The sequence below is a fragment of the Loxodonta africana genome, chromosome 6 (genome assembly GCF_030014295.1).
Source record: "Loxodonta africana isolate mLoxAfr1 chromosome 6, mLoxAfr1.hap2, whole genome shotgun sequence".
Taxonomy (NCBI): domain Eukaryota; kingdom Metazoa; phylum Chordata; class Mammalia; order Proboscidea; family Elephantidae; genus Loxodonta; species Loxodonta africana.
The window spans coordinates 28,412,986-28,429,101 of record NC_087347.1 but is presented as its reverse complement, the minus strand read 5'-3'; the positions used below and the strand labels follow the sequence as shown (position 1 = coordinate 28,429,101).

Sequence of the window (16,116 nt, the reverse complement as noted above, 5' to 3'; positions counted from 1 at the left end):
CAAATCAATTGTGTATGTTCCTGGAGTTGGTTTTCTTAATTAACTTTTCCTTCTTCTTTATTAGGAAAAAGGAGGAGCATGGTTTTGAGTTTCCTCAGATTGGCAAAATGACCCTCCAACCCTGGCCCAGTGTTCCGGAGTGGCTGGCAGGGCTGAGACGTGGAAGGAGGCCAGCTCAAGAGCCACATGGTAAGCAAGGAGTCTCACATTCCTACCTCGGTTTGGAATGACCAGCTTACAGGGCAGAGCCAATGGGATGATGGAGTGCTGGTAGACCAGGGCAGATAGAGAACCTGTAGAGCGAGACAAACAGCCCATTACAGCCGTGTTACTAGAAGTGGGCCAAAGGCAGCACAGAAACCACCCCCCACTGTATGTCATCTTCAGCTTCTCTATTAACTTGCCTTCCTCCATCAACAAAGATAAAAATCCACCCCTTCTTTTTTTTTAGCAAGGTCCAGAAGATTTCAATGGTTAACTCTAGCAGCCATAAAGATACCTAACAAATTTCCTTTACAGGAAGTTCCTGCTAACATCTCTCTAGCCTAAATCCCTCGAGCTATTGTGGTCCCTCTCAGGACAGAAGTAGCAGGGACTCTGAATCTAGAGAACTGTGGGTTAAAATCCTAGGTCAGTCGTTTATTCTCTACATGTTTTTGGATAAGTCTAACTTCCATGAACCTTAGTTTCCTCATTTGTAAAATGAGGACAGTGACACCCACCATACAAGGTTGTTATGAAGATAAGAAATAATATAAGGCACCTAGAGGGTGACTTCCGCATAGTAGATTGTGAATAAAGGTATCTGTTGTTATGTTGTTATGGTCGTTATTCAACTATAACATTATCCAGGTTATAATGGTAATAACTCTCGGCTGAGCAGGTCAAAAACAGAAAGGAATTTCACAGAGGTAAGGAGCCACAATACAGAGGAAAGGAAGCCACTATTCATCTTCTGTTCACTGTTCATTATAAGACAAAGGCAAATGGGCAGAGCCTGCAGTAGGAGGAACTTGAGGTCAGAGTCCTGGAGGAACCCGAGACAGGCCTGAGTCTTTGGGGCCAGACTCTGGAGACAGAAGCAGGGGGACAGCTCACCGAAGTTTGGCTCATTGGGACATCCCTTGAGCTTGACTCCTCTGGGACCGGTCTCTATCAGGAAATGCCTCACCAGCTCATGGGTCATGTCTCCTGGGATGAAGAGAAAGAAATGAGAATTAATCACTTCTCAATGCATCCTCCCACCGCTTCCCAAGAATGCTTCACAACTTCCCCAATGTGCAGTTAAGACAGGAGAAAGGGTCCTGGAGAAAATATGGTGAGAACCCTCTGGAATGAAGAGACCCCCAACTCCTATCTCACCCCTCATGGAAACATAACCTAAGTCCCAATAATCCGGCTTCCTCATTCTCCAACCCCAACCATCACCAAGCTCAAGACTTGCTCTTCTGAGGAGTCTGATGTAGTGGGGATCAGCTCTGATGAGAATTAGAGGCCTGCCCAACCCCCTGGGTCCTTTCAGCATCTCGGGTTTGAAGAGACTGTACAGATCACCTACTCCTGAGGCCCCTGATCTTGGAGATAATGTTACCTTTTTTATTCTGCTGCATGATGGTTGGAGGGGGAGAAGACACTTTCATGGCCAGCCCATAGGCTCCTCTGAAGGAGTGGCTGTCACGGATGATAAAGGCCCCTGGCTCCTGGTCCTTAAGGAGTGCAATGGCTAGATTGGGATGGGATGAAGAACAAGAGAAGCAAGAAGTTGATGGCACTGGCTTTACTTAAGTCCCATTGGGCCTATTGGATCTCATTCATTCTTAGGCAAAATGACTTCTTTAATATTAGAATTTAAACACTCCCAAGGGTCCTCCTGGAGTTCCTGGGTGGTGCAGTTAACTGGCTTAACTGCTAACCAAAAGGTTGGAGGTTCAAGTCTACCCAGAAGCACCTTGGAAGAAGGGCCTGGGGATCTACTTCCAAAAAATCAGCCATTGAAAACTCTATGGAGCACAGTTCTACTCGGACACACATGGGGTCACTATGAGTAGGATTCAACTCAATGGCAACTGCTAAGAGTCCTCCTACACTAGAAGTCAGCAAACTTTTTCTGTAAAGGGCCAGATAGTAAATATTTTAGGAATTGCGGGTTATGCAGTCTCTCTTGCAACTACTCAAATCTGCCATTGTAGCGTGAAAGCAGCCATCAACAATGCTTAAACGACTGGGTGTGGTTGTGCTCCAATAAAACTGTATTTATGAAAACAGGCAGAGTCCAAATTTTTGACCCACAGGCCACAATTGCCAACCCCTGTCCTACACCCACACAGACTTTCCTTGGGAGCCTAATGTGGGCTTCATTTCCGTCTCCACATCCCAACTTTGTTTACTTGTAAAATGCAAAAATTTCCTACTTTATGAAGACAAAGAGTTAACATTTCCAACCTTTTGCTTTGCTCAAAAAAACCAAGGTTTTGCTGCTTTTAAAGACCCCTCAAAGGACTGTCTACAATCACTGACTCTCCTATCCCATACTCTACCATGGGAAAGTGCTGCTCACTATCTGACCTTTACCTAGCCTCCTCTCTGTGACCACCACCTACTCTAAGGAGGTATGAGGGTCTTTTCTGGATTGTGCTCCTTGCCCAGGAAGACACAGGCCTAGGCAGTAGCCAACCTTGGTCTGTTGATGGCTTACTGGACCCAGTGCAGCCCAGCACTCACCCTGTTCTCGTGAGATCTCAGGCTTGTACCAATACTTGGAAGTGTCCTGGACAAACTTCACTTTAGCCCGCGTCTCGGGGCTGTTGTCTAAAGGAGAAAGAGAGGAAGGGAAAGTTAGTCTCCTCAAACACTCTCAGGGCATAGCAGGAAGGTACCTGGACTGCCTCTTATCCAATTCCTGTCTCCAGGCAGGAGGGGCCTCCACCATCTTGGATCACTGAGCTGTTCTCTTTTTGAAAGGCATGGCACAGCATTCTTGCTGAGCCAACTGAAAACCCTTCCTCCACCCCATCTTCTCCTTTCCCTAGAAGATTTCTGACTCCCTCCAGCTTCTCTCCCACAGGCTAAGATACCTCCTAGCCCCTTTCTTCATAAGCTCAATTTCCGAACACTATGATAACAACCTTGAAGATGCAGAGAGAAGCATCATCCATACTTCCAAAGATGCATTTCTGACAACTTCTTCCCAAAGCTCCTCTTCATCACCTACCTGGAAAGCCCATGTTCTGTATCACATAGGACAAAAAAAAATACTCCCACCTGGGACAAGGAATTCAAAGGTTGAGCTAGAATTTAGAGGCCGTCTACTGTGTGCCATGTATTCCACTTTTCTGGCAGACCCCCCTCCGCAGACCCTTTGCAGGTCACAATGCTTTCATAGAACGTTAGGTTCTAGAAGGAAGCTTGGACAGCATCTAGTCCAATCACCTAATTTTACAAATGAGGAAAGTGAGGAACAGAGAAGGGAAGTAGCTCTCCCAAGTCACCCAGATGGTTACTAGAAAGGCTCTAAGAATACCTTCCCAGATAAGAAGACCCGAGCAGCTAGTTCAGGGCTAAGTCTACCAAATCTTCCTGTCCAGGTACTAGGATGTGTGGCCCTCACTCTCCAATCTCTTCTTTCATCTTCTGGAGCCAAAAAAAGGTGGGGGGATAGGAGGAAGAGGGGGAATAGGAATATTCCAAGTCCACATTTTCCCTCTCCCTTCTTCAGAGAGAGATGCGAGCAGAGGAGTCAGTGCAAAAAATGCTATAGAGTTATGGAAGCAAATCTGGACACATAGGTTGTGCCTTCAGTACTTTGTCAATTTTGACTGTGAATTTATGGCTCGATTGCCTTCTGTGAAGGACCCCTGGTGGTGCAGTGGTTAAGCGCTCAGCTGCTAATACCGAAAGGTTGGCAGTTTTGAACCCACCAGCCACTCCACAGGAGAAAGATGTGGCAGTCTGCTTCCGTAAAGATTACAGCCTTGGGAACCCTATGGGGCAGTTCTACTCTGTCCTATAGAGTCGCTATAAGTCAGAACTGATTCGATGGCAATGGGTTTGGTGTATTGGGTTTAGAGTTCTGAGATCTGTGTCTCTGGAGGGCAAGGACAATGAGGGGTAGGGTAGCTCCCTTTCCTGGCAGCTGTGCACTGCAGACGGCCTCTGGGCTAGGTAGCTGGTCCCTGGGCCCTGCAACTGCTGCAAGCTGCTTCTCTCTCTGCTCCAAAGCCCCCAGGCCCCACGGCTGCTCTGAGCTGTTTAGTGAGCTGTCAGAGGTGGCTTCGGTCCCATGTGCCTTCCTGTGTTGATTCCAGTGGCTATTTTAAGCAGGGAAGATGGTGGGAAACAGGAAGTGCTCTAACGATTAAAAGTCCTGCATCCTCCAAGGAGAGGAGCTGGGAACCAGATGTCCCTGGTGGGAGACAGGAAAACAGGGGCGTGCAGGGTCATCGTAGGTGTCCCGTCTTGGCAGGATTAGGGCAGGACATGGAATGACCCACCAACGATCTGGGCATCTGGGGTCCATCCTAGGCTCCCTGAAGCATTCTAAATTGCTTTGAACACCCCAGGGCCCAGGGCCGCTATGCACATAGTCAGGTTCCAGGTCTGGCCAAGAAGCTGCAGATCTGCCAAGGCCTTGACCTCTGTGTTAGATAATGAGATCTCTCAACGGAGACAAAGATGCAAGTTCTGAGGAGGAGTGAAGAATTCACTAGGCCAGGCTGCATGGGCTTCAGTAAAGCCAGGTGGGTTGAAACTAGACTCCAGTGAAAACGTCCAACTCGTGGCCTTGGCCCGTATCACATCTGGCTGCCACATCTGTTATGAGGGAATGTGAGCACAGCAGGAATCCAAGCTTGGGAACAAAATGCTGTGGACTGACAAAGTTATGGATGTCCAGGCTTGGAAGGTATATTTTCATGGTGATGCTAAACCACAATAACCCTCAAGATATGGAAACACAATCAAGACAACTCCAATAATGCCTTAAGAGCACTAACTAGTCTTAGATGGGCCTGGATTGGAATCCTGGCTCTGCCATTTATTAACTGTGTGACCCTTGACAAATATCTGAGCCTCTCTAAGCCTCAGTTTGCTCACATGTAAAATGGGCAATAAAGCCTACTTTATCAGATGGCCATAAGGATGAAATGAGATAGTATTTAGCTAAGGGCCCAGAACATAGTATATACTCAACAAACGTTCGTGACTATGATGGTGATGATAATAACAGTAACACTACCATTATTATATTCATCGTCATCTGCATCTTCATTCTCATCACTGCCCCCCTCCCCACCATAGAGCACTTACCTTGAGAACACCTGAAACTACAGATAAGGAAACTGAGGCCCAGAGGTGAGTGTTTTACCCAAGGTGACCACCAAGGTGATGCCAGAAAAGAGGCCAGACCAGATATCCTGACTCTCAGACTTAATTCGTCAGCAGGAGGGTGGGGATGGAAGAGGAGGGGCCCACCTGGCATGGAGTACTTGGAGAAGTCAGGCAGAGTGTGGGAGAAAGAGACGGTGCTGCCCCCACTGGGACTGGACATGCCACTGGCGACAGGCGAGGAAGACACCTTCCCGTTGATGGTAGCATAGTTGGGGAGGCTGCCTGCTCGGTCTCCTACCGACATCCTCCGCTTCTCTGGCAAGGCTGGTGTTGGGCTCCCTTGCCGGAAGGCTGCTGAATCCGGTGATGGGGAGGTGGCAGGGCTGCTCAGGCCAGGGTAGTAGGCAGGGGAGACAGGGAAGGAAGGCGTGGAGGGAGCCTGGTAGCCGGAGGCACTGCTCTGCCGGGACAATGTAGGTCTCCGGTCCTCAGGGGTAGAGTGGCCACCATAGGCCACATGCCGGTCCAAGCTAGGGCTGCCAGGAACTACAGATCCAGACCCTCCCAGGTGACGACCCAGGCTGGGACTTCCGGGGCTGGCTATTGCGTTGCCATGGAGACTGGAGGCCAGGTTGCCTTGGTGGGCTCCAAGGTGCCGGCCCAGGCCAGGGCTCCCGGGAGTGGTCGCCACATTGCTATGGAAGCCTGAGGCCTGTGGGGCCCCTGCTGGGTGCCGACCTAGGCTAGGGCTCCCTGGAGTGGTCGCCACATTGCCATAGAAGCTTGAGGCCTGGGGGGCCCCTGCTGGGTGCCGGCCCAGGCTGGGGCTCCCCGGAGTTGTCGCCGCACTGCTCTGGGGGCTGGAGACCATGCTACCATGGAAACCAGTTCCTGTGTTCCCATGGGGACCCGTCACTTGGCGGTGGCTTAAACTGGGACTGCTGGGGGCAGCCATGCTGGGGTTGGTGGCCCGCCGGCCAAAGCCAGGACTAGGGGGAGTGTTGGTGCCCACTGTCCTGTGGCGTGCCTGCGGGCTCCCAGGCACCGTGTGGACGCCAGCCACACTGAACTGAGGCCGGGCCTGGCTTTCTGGAGACGAGTTGAACTGCTGGAGAGAGTAGTCCGGGCTGCTGTAGCTGCTCCCCACGGTCGGGAGAGGAGAGGAGCTCTGGTAGCTTCTCTGGGCTGAAGGACTGGGCTGCCCCAGGCTGCTGGAGCGGAAGCCAGAATCCAACAATGGCTGGGTGGGTGTTCGAGGGCCCTGGTCACTGCTCTCCCCTGATGGGAAACTCCCCACTGAAGTGCTGGAGAGAGAGGGCAGATTGAGATATGAGCAGATACCATTTAATGAAGCAATGGAGGGCAGACCTTCCCAGAACACTCAGCCCCTCCCTCCAGCCACTAACACCTGCAATAGTAACTCTACTCCACAGTGTGCAGGAATGTCAGGGGCCTTTACATGATACCTTATAGAACCACGGGAGCCCTGGTGGTTAAAGCGCTCAGCTGTGAACCAAAAGGTCAGCAGTTCGAACCCACCAGCTGCTCCACAGGAGAAATATGTGGCAGTCTGCTTCCATAAAGACTTACAATGTTGGAAACCCTGTGGGGCAGTTCTGTTCTGTCCTGTAGGGTCACTACGAGTTGGAATCAACTCGACGGCAATGTTTTTTGTTTTGGTTATAGAACCATCAGAGCAAGACTACAAGGTAGACATTATCATCCTCATTTGACAGAAGAAGAAATCGAGGTTCAGAGAGGTTAAACAATAAGCTCAGGACCAAACAGCCCATAAAAGACAACTGGGGTTTCAATTCCACTGTGTCTGATTCCAAAGCCCACGTTCTCTCCAGTGTACCACACGGACTGCTGAACCATAAGTCAACATGAAGAGGTCTCTCAGCATCACAGAAAGTGAACACCAGAGAGGGAGTCGAACCACCTGACTCCTGTTCTTACAGGGAGTAGCCCTGCCTTGACTCAGTTTCCCCAGTTGTTTAATATCACCAACCTTAAACATGGAGAATGATAGAATAGGGGCTCCAGAGAGCAAAATCAAGGAATCATGGTGGTACGGGTGGCGGGAGGGGGGTGGGGCAGAGGTTTCAAATCAGGATATTTTAGCTCATTATAAGGTCTACTTTCTAGCCATTGGATCTGGCCACTAATGGAGCAAGCTGTGTGGCATGGTCATGAGGCTCCCATTCCCAGGAGTATTTAAGCAGAGGCTGACAGACTTCTTGACCTGACTGTTGTGGAGGCAGGTTCCTCTATTGTGAGGTTAGATCAAATGAGCTTGGAGGTTGCTCCAGTTCTAAGATGCTGATAAAATTCAGTTCAGAGGGCAATGTTCCTGGATGAACAGCCACAATCAAAGGGTCTCGTCTGAAAATAAGGACAAGTTCCCATGGAGCAGTGCCATACAAAGGCCTGGGACACCTTGCCCCTCCCCAGTCTCCTGCAGGGGCAGATGGCTCCATTTCTCAGGAGGTCCAGCTCTGGGCAGAGGGATTCTACTTGTTAAAGTTTTCCATGTGGACAATAAGAGAGCTGGATTAGATGACCCTAAATCCTTCCAGGCCCAAACCTCTATCCATCTATGACATGCAGCAGAGGGACAACGGTTGACATGGGCCTTGGGTAGCAGCAGCTGCAGGAAGAGAGCAGGCAGGCTAGGCCCCAGGAGCCCTGTGGAGAGGAGGCTTATGTAAGACAATGGGCCACAGCCTGGAGCTGCAGACGGAAGCAGGCCCTCAGGGTAAGCTCAGATCCCCTGGGTGATGTGACATTTATGGGGCTGGGTGCTCTTGGGCCAGAACAAAGTCTACCTGGCACCCAGAGAGGGGGCGAGAGTGAAATACCACTTCCTGGTGTGGAATACACTGGGCTCTGAGGAATAGGAGGTAGAGCCGGACGCATGAGGCTGAGCAGGACAGGGTACGGGAACTGAAATAGAGTTCTGGAAAATTAATCCGAGAGAGAGTAAACACTAACTTCCTGAGTCCTGAAAAGGGCCAACACATGAGCAAGAGCAATTTGGGTGAGAAAAATGAAGAACTTCCCAACACCAGGGGTCACTAAACACCAGCAATGGGGAGCTAGGACAAGTTAGGAAAATCCCTTCCCTCTGCCCAGAGCTGGACCTCCTGAGAAATGGAGCCATCTGCCCCTGCAGGAGGCTGGGGAGGGGCAAGGTGAACTGGGGGATGTAGACTTGGCTTAAGGTTTCAGAATTCTTAGAACCCCAGGGATTCTTTCATGCATCCTGTCACCAGGCCCCTCCCACCTGGGAGGGGGATCAATATGCTGGACCAATTCAGGGTCCGCAGCCAACTGGGGCCACTGGGCCTGGCCTGTGGGAATGTGAAGACGAAGGTGGCTGGAGAGTTTCCCAGGCTCCCCCATCCCCACCCAATGGGAGCCTAGTCTAGGGAGCAGAGTGGGCACGGGAAGGGAGATTGGGAGGAAAGTGGCCTTCCTGGGGGGATGAGTTTCAACCAGGACAGACTAATCTCATCTTCCTCTCATACCAGGTACCCAACACCCTGCCTAAGCTGATCTCCCTCCCTTTCGTATGCCATCTTCCCCTCTCCCTGTCCTAAAGCCTTTTCCACCACCCCACTGCTGCCCACTGCTCCAGCCAAAAAAAAGCAGCTTCTTATTAAACCCCAAACATGGGGCCCTCCCTCTTCTCAGCCCGCCAGCAAGAACTGTCCACCCTCCCCAGCCCAATTTGACACTTTCCTCTGACCCACTCAAAATGTAAGCCGCCCCTCCGCCAAGTTGCCCTCTGCACATCTTCCCCTACAGGCTGCAGCCCTCAGCCTCCAAGCCCTGCACATCCTGTGTCGGCCCTGTGCTGGCCTCTCCCTCCTTCCTCACCTCTCACCATCCTTCTGGTCCTGCCAGACGCACCACTATTACCTCCAGCCCTAAAAATGCTCTCTGCATCCCTGGCCAGAAATAAGGATGCCTTGGTCTGAGCGCCAAGCACTTTTCTGCTTTGGGACATGCCCAGCTCTGATCCTGGGATGAAGGGCACTGGAGGCAGGTGTAGGGCTTGTTAGAGACCTGGGCTCCGGACTAGACACCTTTGGTCTGAATTCCATTTCTGCTACTCTTCATCTGCTTGACCTTAAGCAAGCTACTTCATCTCTCTGTGCCTCAGTTTTCTCTTCTGAAGAAATGGGAATATTACTTCATAGGCCTCCTATGAGGATTAAATAATGTAACTGTGCAAAGCACTTAGTGTGGTACCTGGCACACAGGAAGCATGGCTACGCACCAGTGATGGCTGTTGCTACAGTATAAAATTGGGGGAAGGTCCACATCTCATTCATCTCTGTGCCCCTTGCTCCTCCCAGCACAGTTCCAGATGGATAGAATTGAGTTGAGCCTGGGAATTCTATCCTCTCCATTCCCATGCTTTCCACAGGCTCTGGCACCTTGGGAGTGCTCTGTAAACGTACACTGATGAGCTGGTTTACAGATGGCAGCATCTGGATATAATTTCTGCCATCCACACTTCAGGCAGACCCGAGAGGACTCACCTAGCCTGCCCCACGCCTGGGTTCCCATCTCCCATCCACCACACACTCCTGCTTACCTGTCAGCGCTGAGGATGGGGCTGCTGGTGGAGAGGGGGCTGGGAGAGACAAAGGAGCCGCCCAGTGCCCCGTTCCTCAGGGGTGTCTCGTGGCCATTGGCTTGGGCAGCTGGGGCGCTAAAACTTTGAGTCTCAGGCTCCTGGGCTCGGGGCCCAGCCACGGCTGTCCGCGCCACAGACTCGACATAGCTCCGGGGCTCTGGAAGGGACAAGGGGATAGACTCAGAGCACAGACCCACAAGAACACAGCCTGCCCAGAGCCCAGCCGACGGAGAAGAGCAGCACGGGGACAGCCCCAAAATGACAGCCAAGCACGCAAAGGCCACTCTTCCTGGGGCTCCTCCCTGCCATTGCCCACCCTTCTTCCCAGGGTCTTGGAGAAGCTAGGGGAGGCCAACAGTAACCTTCACCAGACTCTAGGAAGCTTCCAGAAATGGATCCCAGGCTTTGCTTCTAAACATAGCCATCAGAGAACCTTCCCTCCAAGAACTAGGACATAGGTTCATAGTTGGATCCCCTTTAGCTGCTGCTTTTCCTCAATGACCCCCCCTACCAGGGCCCCCTAAGCTCCCCAGGCCGCACTCAAGTGGCAGCTCTAACGCTCTGGCCTGGCCTTGCCCATTTCTCAGGACAGTGCCAGGTTTCACACAGGCTCCTCCCCATGCCCAGAATCCAGAAACAGGCTGGCTTGCCTAGCAACAGACCTGCACCGGGAGTCATGCCCAGTGCCGGCCACGGCCAACTCGCCAGCTCCAACGTCTTTGACACCAAGACACACCCATACAGCTCTCTGCCTGACACACTTAGCGTTCCTCCCGAGACCAGCATCAGGGGAACTGCTCCCATAGAAACTGAACATTCTATCAACAACCTCTTGCATTTCAGCAGCACGTAGCAGTTGACAAAAGACATGTATATATATTATCCGCAGTTGGTGTTCAGAATATCCTCAGAGGAAGGGAGGGCAAGTGTCAATGGACCCTTTTACAGATGAGGACACTGAGGCCTAGAGAGTGAAATGACTGGAGGCACAGGCAGGACTCAGGTCTCCTGACTCCCAACCCAGCAATTGTACGAGTTCCCCCCGCCCCACCTCTTCCCTCCACCCTACATGCCCCATGATGCCACCTCTGAGTCAGCCTCACCGGGACCTTCAAAGCTGGCTGCTACCCAGACTCCTGTTCTGCCCACACCACTCCCCAAACTTCTACCCAAGGCCCAGCGAAAAGCCAACTCCACAGGGTTACTCATAATAATAAAAACAGCAGTTATATGAGGAAAGTAGGATTTGGAGAATGTAAATAACTTGCCCAAGTCACAAAGCTAGCAGGTGGTAGGGTGGGCCTAAGAACCCAGCCTGCACTCTCACCCACTGCATATAAGTCTGGCTGAAAATCAGGGGACGGATGGTTTCAATGTGTGTCTTTAGTCTTTGGCGGGGAAGGCTGACTCCTTGCCCTGAGGTAACCCCTCTTGGCAGAAGGGACTGTTGAAGGAGGCTACACACCCACAGAAATGACAAACAAGACCCATCACCAGAGTCCACCCTCTCCTCCAATGCCTGGCCACTCTGGGTCACTTTCTCTGAAAACTCCTCCTGGACACCTCCAGGTGCTCACCGTGGCTTCCCCTGGGTCCCCGAAGTGCTCAGCACCCTTCTGCTTCCCCCAGAGACTGCAGGTTGGGGTCCATCTGCTCCTTAACCACCCCTTGGGTTCCTTGAGTGCCCAGAGCCTGTCTTGCTTATCTGTATTTCCAGAACTTCACACAGCATCTGACACATAGTAAGACCTCGTATGTGTCTTTCGCACAAATGAATGCATGACCTGCAGCCCCATCCAGAGGCACATAATAACCAAGATCTAGAGAGATACGCATTCATTTGTCTCATTCCACAGAGGTCTTGCTGACCCAAAAAGTTCAAGTTAAAACCTACACGGAGGTCCGTGCTTACCTCCAATCCACTGATGTCCCCCTGATCTCTACTCTGCGCCCCTAGAGGCTGACTTTGCCCACCTGCATCACCCAGAACCACTTGTCCCATGGGTCCAGATGGCTTTGGCCTTTGCCGGGTAGGTGGGACGGGCAGGAGATGAGCGGAGAAAGGTCAAAGTGCCAGTGGCTGCATGTCTCTACCTAAGACCACAGCTCTGCTCTCTCCTGGTTCCTTCAGGCCCAGGGTAGGGCTAGCCCCCTACTTCTGCTAGTGAGCACCCAGGGGGTGTTTCATCATCCCTCACTGGTTTGCCCAGGCCTTTTAAACAGTCCATTAAACCCTCCTCGGGTGTCCCATCTTCATGAGCCCTCCACTGCCTGCCAAGACTCTGACCCACACACTGAGTAAGCAATCACTGCCCAACTCCCCATCCTGGAAGGCAAAGAAAGTACACACACTCCTTCTACCAGCAGTAGAAGTGACATAAGGTGGCCAGGACAGAGCCCAGGAGCCCAGGTGCTGACCCCCATCTGGCCTGCTGGCCATTAGACAAGGCTGAGTCCCACTCACTGCTTCTGGTGACCTGAGCTGAGTGTCAGTTTGCATAGAGGGTCCATGGAACAGTGAGTACATTAGAACTCCTAAGTGTTCCAGAAAACCTGACACGGCTATAGGATGGTATCCTTTATCTCAAGGCATCAGCCCATCAGCCCACTCCTCAACCCCTCAGCCCCCAAGCCACAGAAAGCCAGAGGAGCTCTCAAAGGACTCTGGGGTCTGAAGTTGGAGGGACAGGACCACTTACCAGGGAGAAGCAAAGGCATCTGTTGCCAACAGGGTCAGGAAACAGCCCTGGTGAGCAGAGGTGGCCAAGCTCACCAAGCAGCACCAAGCCTCCGGGGCTTCGAGCTGGGCTGGCAGCCTATGGATTTCCCAGACCCATCCCCCCACCCTGGCTCTGCTTCCTCCTGCCCTTACCTTGCTTTCCACTCCCGTTCTCCTCCCACCCAATTGTTTTCCTCAGTTGAGTCATCTGTGACAGGGTGCACCACAGGGGCCCCTTCCTGCCCCCCCCAGCCCCAAATCTAGGGGCAGACACAAGCAAAGCCCTTCCACACGGTCTCCGCTTCTCATGAGCCCAGAGAGGGACAGTCCCCAGGGCAGTTATTTGACTTCCTGAGTTCATCTCCAGAATTGTTTAAATCCAAACTGAGCCAAATATCTGTTTTCCCAAGTTTTCAGACAGATTTCCATATTGAAAATCCTTCCTTTCTCTGTCTGTTCCTCGGCTTTTTTCTCTCCTCCTCACCCCAGGACAACATACTAGTCTGGAGGCTACTGTCCCCATACTCAAGACCACAGCCCCTTGCTCCACTTCCTAGAGAGGTGATCTGGGGCAGGCTGCTGAGCCTTTCTGCAACTCAGTTTCCTCATCTGTAAAATGGTAGTGAGGGTACTCACCTGCCGAGTCAGCATTAAGGGATAATAGATGCAAAAGTTTCTAATTATTTCCTGTTAATTCCAATGCTGGATTCCCTGGGTGGTGCAGTTAACACACTCGGCTGCTAACTGAAAGGTTGGAGGTTTGAGTCCACTCAGAGGTGCCTCAGAAGAAAAGGCCTGGCAATTTACTTCCAAAAAATAAGCCACGGAAAACCCTATGGAGCACAGCTGTACTCTGACACACACAGGGTTGCCATGAGTCAGAGCCGACTCGATGGCAACTGGTTACTGGTTAATTCCAATGCTAAGGTTTAGAACTAGCCCCACTGTTGCCGGCCTATGCCCCTAGGTATGTCCCTAGGTATGCCCGCTTCTGCCTCCCTCCACCCTTCTCTCCCACTCTCCTGGCCTCCAATCCTGCAGCAGCTGTGCCCAGAGGCAACGGGAGTGTATGATTGGGAAGGGCGGGAAAGGTGGGGCTAGGGAGGGCACTTCACTTAGAACATTCCAAGAGCCCAAAGCCAGTCCAAGTGGCTGTTGGCGCCTGAGAGCAGCTGGAGGCACAAGAGTGAGTTAGCTCCAACAGGCAACAAGCCTCCTTGGCCCAGAGCACCGTCAGCTTTCCACCTACTCCCTGAAGTACATTCTCTGCCTTCTAGAAAAAGTTCTTTGCCTAGAGAGAATGGCCTACCCACCCCGAGGAAAATGAAGACATGTAGGTGGGGGAGAGGGAGGAAGTAAAGAAATCCCAGAATGCCACATCCAGGAGCTCAAGTAAGAATTTCAAACCTTTTAGCTTGGGTCACGAGTCCCTCCTCCAAGCGCCTCTAACAGTTCCTACCCAGAGCAGCGCATCCACCTTTGTTGAAATGTCTGCTGGCGTCTCTTCTCCCCTCACCAGGTGGTCTCGTTCATCTTTACACCCTCAGTGCCTAGCACAGGACTGGGCACATAGTAGGTGCTCAATAAATCTGCACTGAACAGCACTGCCCTAAAATTCCAAATGCCCAAGTACCAAGGACCTCAGAGCAGGAGGAGTCCCCAGAGGGGCTATCTCTAGACCAATGTCTTCCTTTATGCCAAATCTGTCCACACCTAATTACCTGGCAAGCAGAACCTAACCTGAATGCTTCCTGTGTCCATTTCTTTGGGGAAGAAGTTTCAGCAATTTCTTCCCCTACTTCACCACTGGAAGATATTCTTGATGCCAACCTCACATCCTTACTGCTACAGGCTTTCTCCCTCTCCTTCTTCTTGGATAGGAGCAACAGGTCCCCACACCCAGTAAAGTCACTTTTAGAGGTCTGAAGTGTTCTTTGTACCCAAGTGTGACCACGTGCAAAAAGGCAACCTCTGATCCGGCGTAGCCTCTCAGCCACATGTGACCAACTGTGTGAGCCTGGGCCAGGCATCAAACCCCTTCCACTTCATCTCCTCATCCGTAAAAAGGGGGTTCCTACCGCCTTCCTCTCAGGACTTCTGGGAATATTAAACAAGAGGATGTGACAATGACTCCATTTGGTTTGGTCCCTGCCTGTTGAACCTCATTCCATATCACACCCCTCCTTGTTTCAGCCTCTAGTTTCCCCTTGCTTTGTGCTTCCACCTCATTGACTTTGCAGTTCCTAGAAAAATATGCTGCCCCCTCCCACCACAGGGCCTTTGCACATGCCCTTTTCCTCTGCATGGAATGCTGTTTTCCCGTTCCAGTTAAACCAGGTTAGCATCCACTCACCCTCACATCTTATTTCTTCAGCCTAAGTCATTTTTTTTTCTTTGCCATTTAAGGTCTCACAAAACTATATTCTTTCCCCTTGGAGCACTTATCTCAATGTGTAATTATGAGTGATCATTTACTTTCTGGTTCCTATTCATGCATATGTTCCATGAGAGCAGGAATCATGTTTGTATCATTGATCATTGTATCCTCAGAGCCTGGTACAGTGCTTGGTACACAGCAGGCACACAAAATATCTACTGATGAAATGAATCAGTAAGTGATTGATTCTTTCTGAATTTCCCATCAAAGTATCAGCAGGGAAATCAGGCAGAGCTTCTGAGGGTCAGCAAAGAATATGCTTTAGTCTGGCCCAGGGGCAGTGCATGAGCCAGGAAATACAGAAGTGGCTGCCTACAACTTGCTCCCTGGCCCTTGCCCGCCCCCACTCCCAGGCCGCCGACAGCAATTCTGCCTCCCACACTGGAATCCCAGGGCATGGTGCCTGGAGGCAGGAGTTAGGCTTTGAAACAGCCACTTGACTAGGAGACCACTAATTCCAGTCTCAGCTCTGTGGCCTCCTAAGTGTGACCTTGGGCAGGTGCCCCCTTAACACAGACAGCAACTCCCCATCTGCGAAAATGCTGCATGTGGCTGAGTTGACCCCTAAGAGCCTTCCCCCTCCAAACTATGTGTCTCAGGAACAAACGGAAGGACTGGGCTTGGGGCCTTGTTGGCTGAGAGTTATTCGTGAGGCATATTTGGCAGGTCTCACTGAATCCTGCCCATGTCACTCCTCTGAAGAGTCACTCCCATGTGGGAAGCACAACAGCCAGGGCCTCTCAGCCTGTGGGATGACCCACCCCACAGACCTTCCTGCCAGAGGGTTTGAGGTCCCACCAGGTCTGTTTATGTTAGCCAACCCCAGGGAGAGCTGGAAGCCTAATGCCTGGTTTGGCATCTGAAACCCATGAACGCTGACTCAGGGTCCAGCTTGTTCTAGACTCCTGCCCCAGCTTCACTGCCCTGTTCAGAAGCTACAGCCTCCAGCTTGCGGGAAGGCCCTCTCCCCGGGAATGATGTCGGGAA

General features: G+C 51.6%; 1 protein-coding gene across 6 annotated transcripts in view; it reads right to left on the bottom strand.

The window, feature by feature from the left end:
* The window catches only part of TNS1 (tensin 1), a 219,446-nt gene that overhangs the window by 11,850 nt on the left and 191,480 nt on the right, over window positions 1–16,116 (bottom strand). For all 6 annotated transcript variants that reach the window (XM_064286690.1, XM_064286692.1, XM_064286696.1 and 3 more), the window contains 6 exons: window positions 9,932–10,130; window positions 5,470–6,629; window positions 2,722–2,808; window positions 1,592–1,723; window positions 1,099–1,191; window positions 216–293 (listed from right to left, as the gene is read on the bottom strand). In XM_064286690.1, coding sequence (XP_064142760.1) covers window positions 216–293; window positions 1,099–1,191; window positions 1,592–1,723; window positions 2,722–2,808; window positions 5,470–6,629; window positions 9,932–10,130 — 1,749 coding nt within the window. The remainder of the gene's footprint in view (window positions 1–215; window positions 294–1,098; window positions 1,192–1,591; window positions 1,724–2,721; window positions 2,809–5,469; window positions 6,630–9,931; window positions 10,131–16,116) is intronic.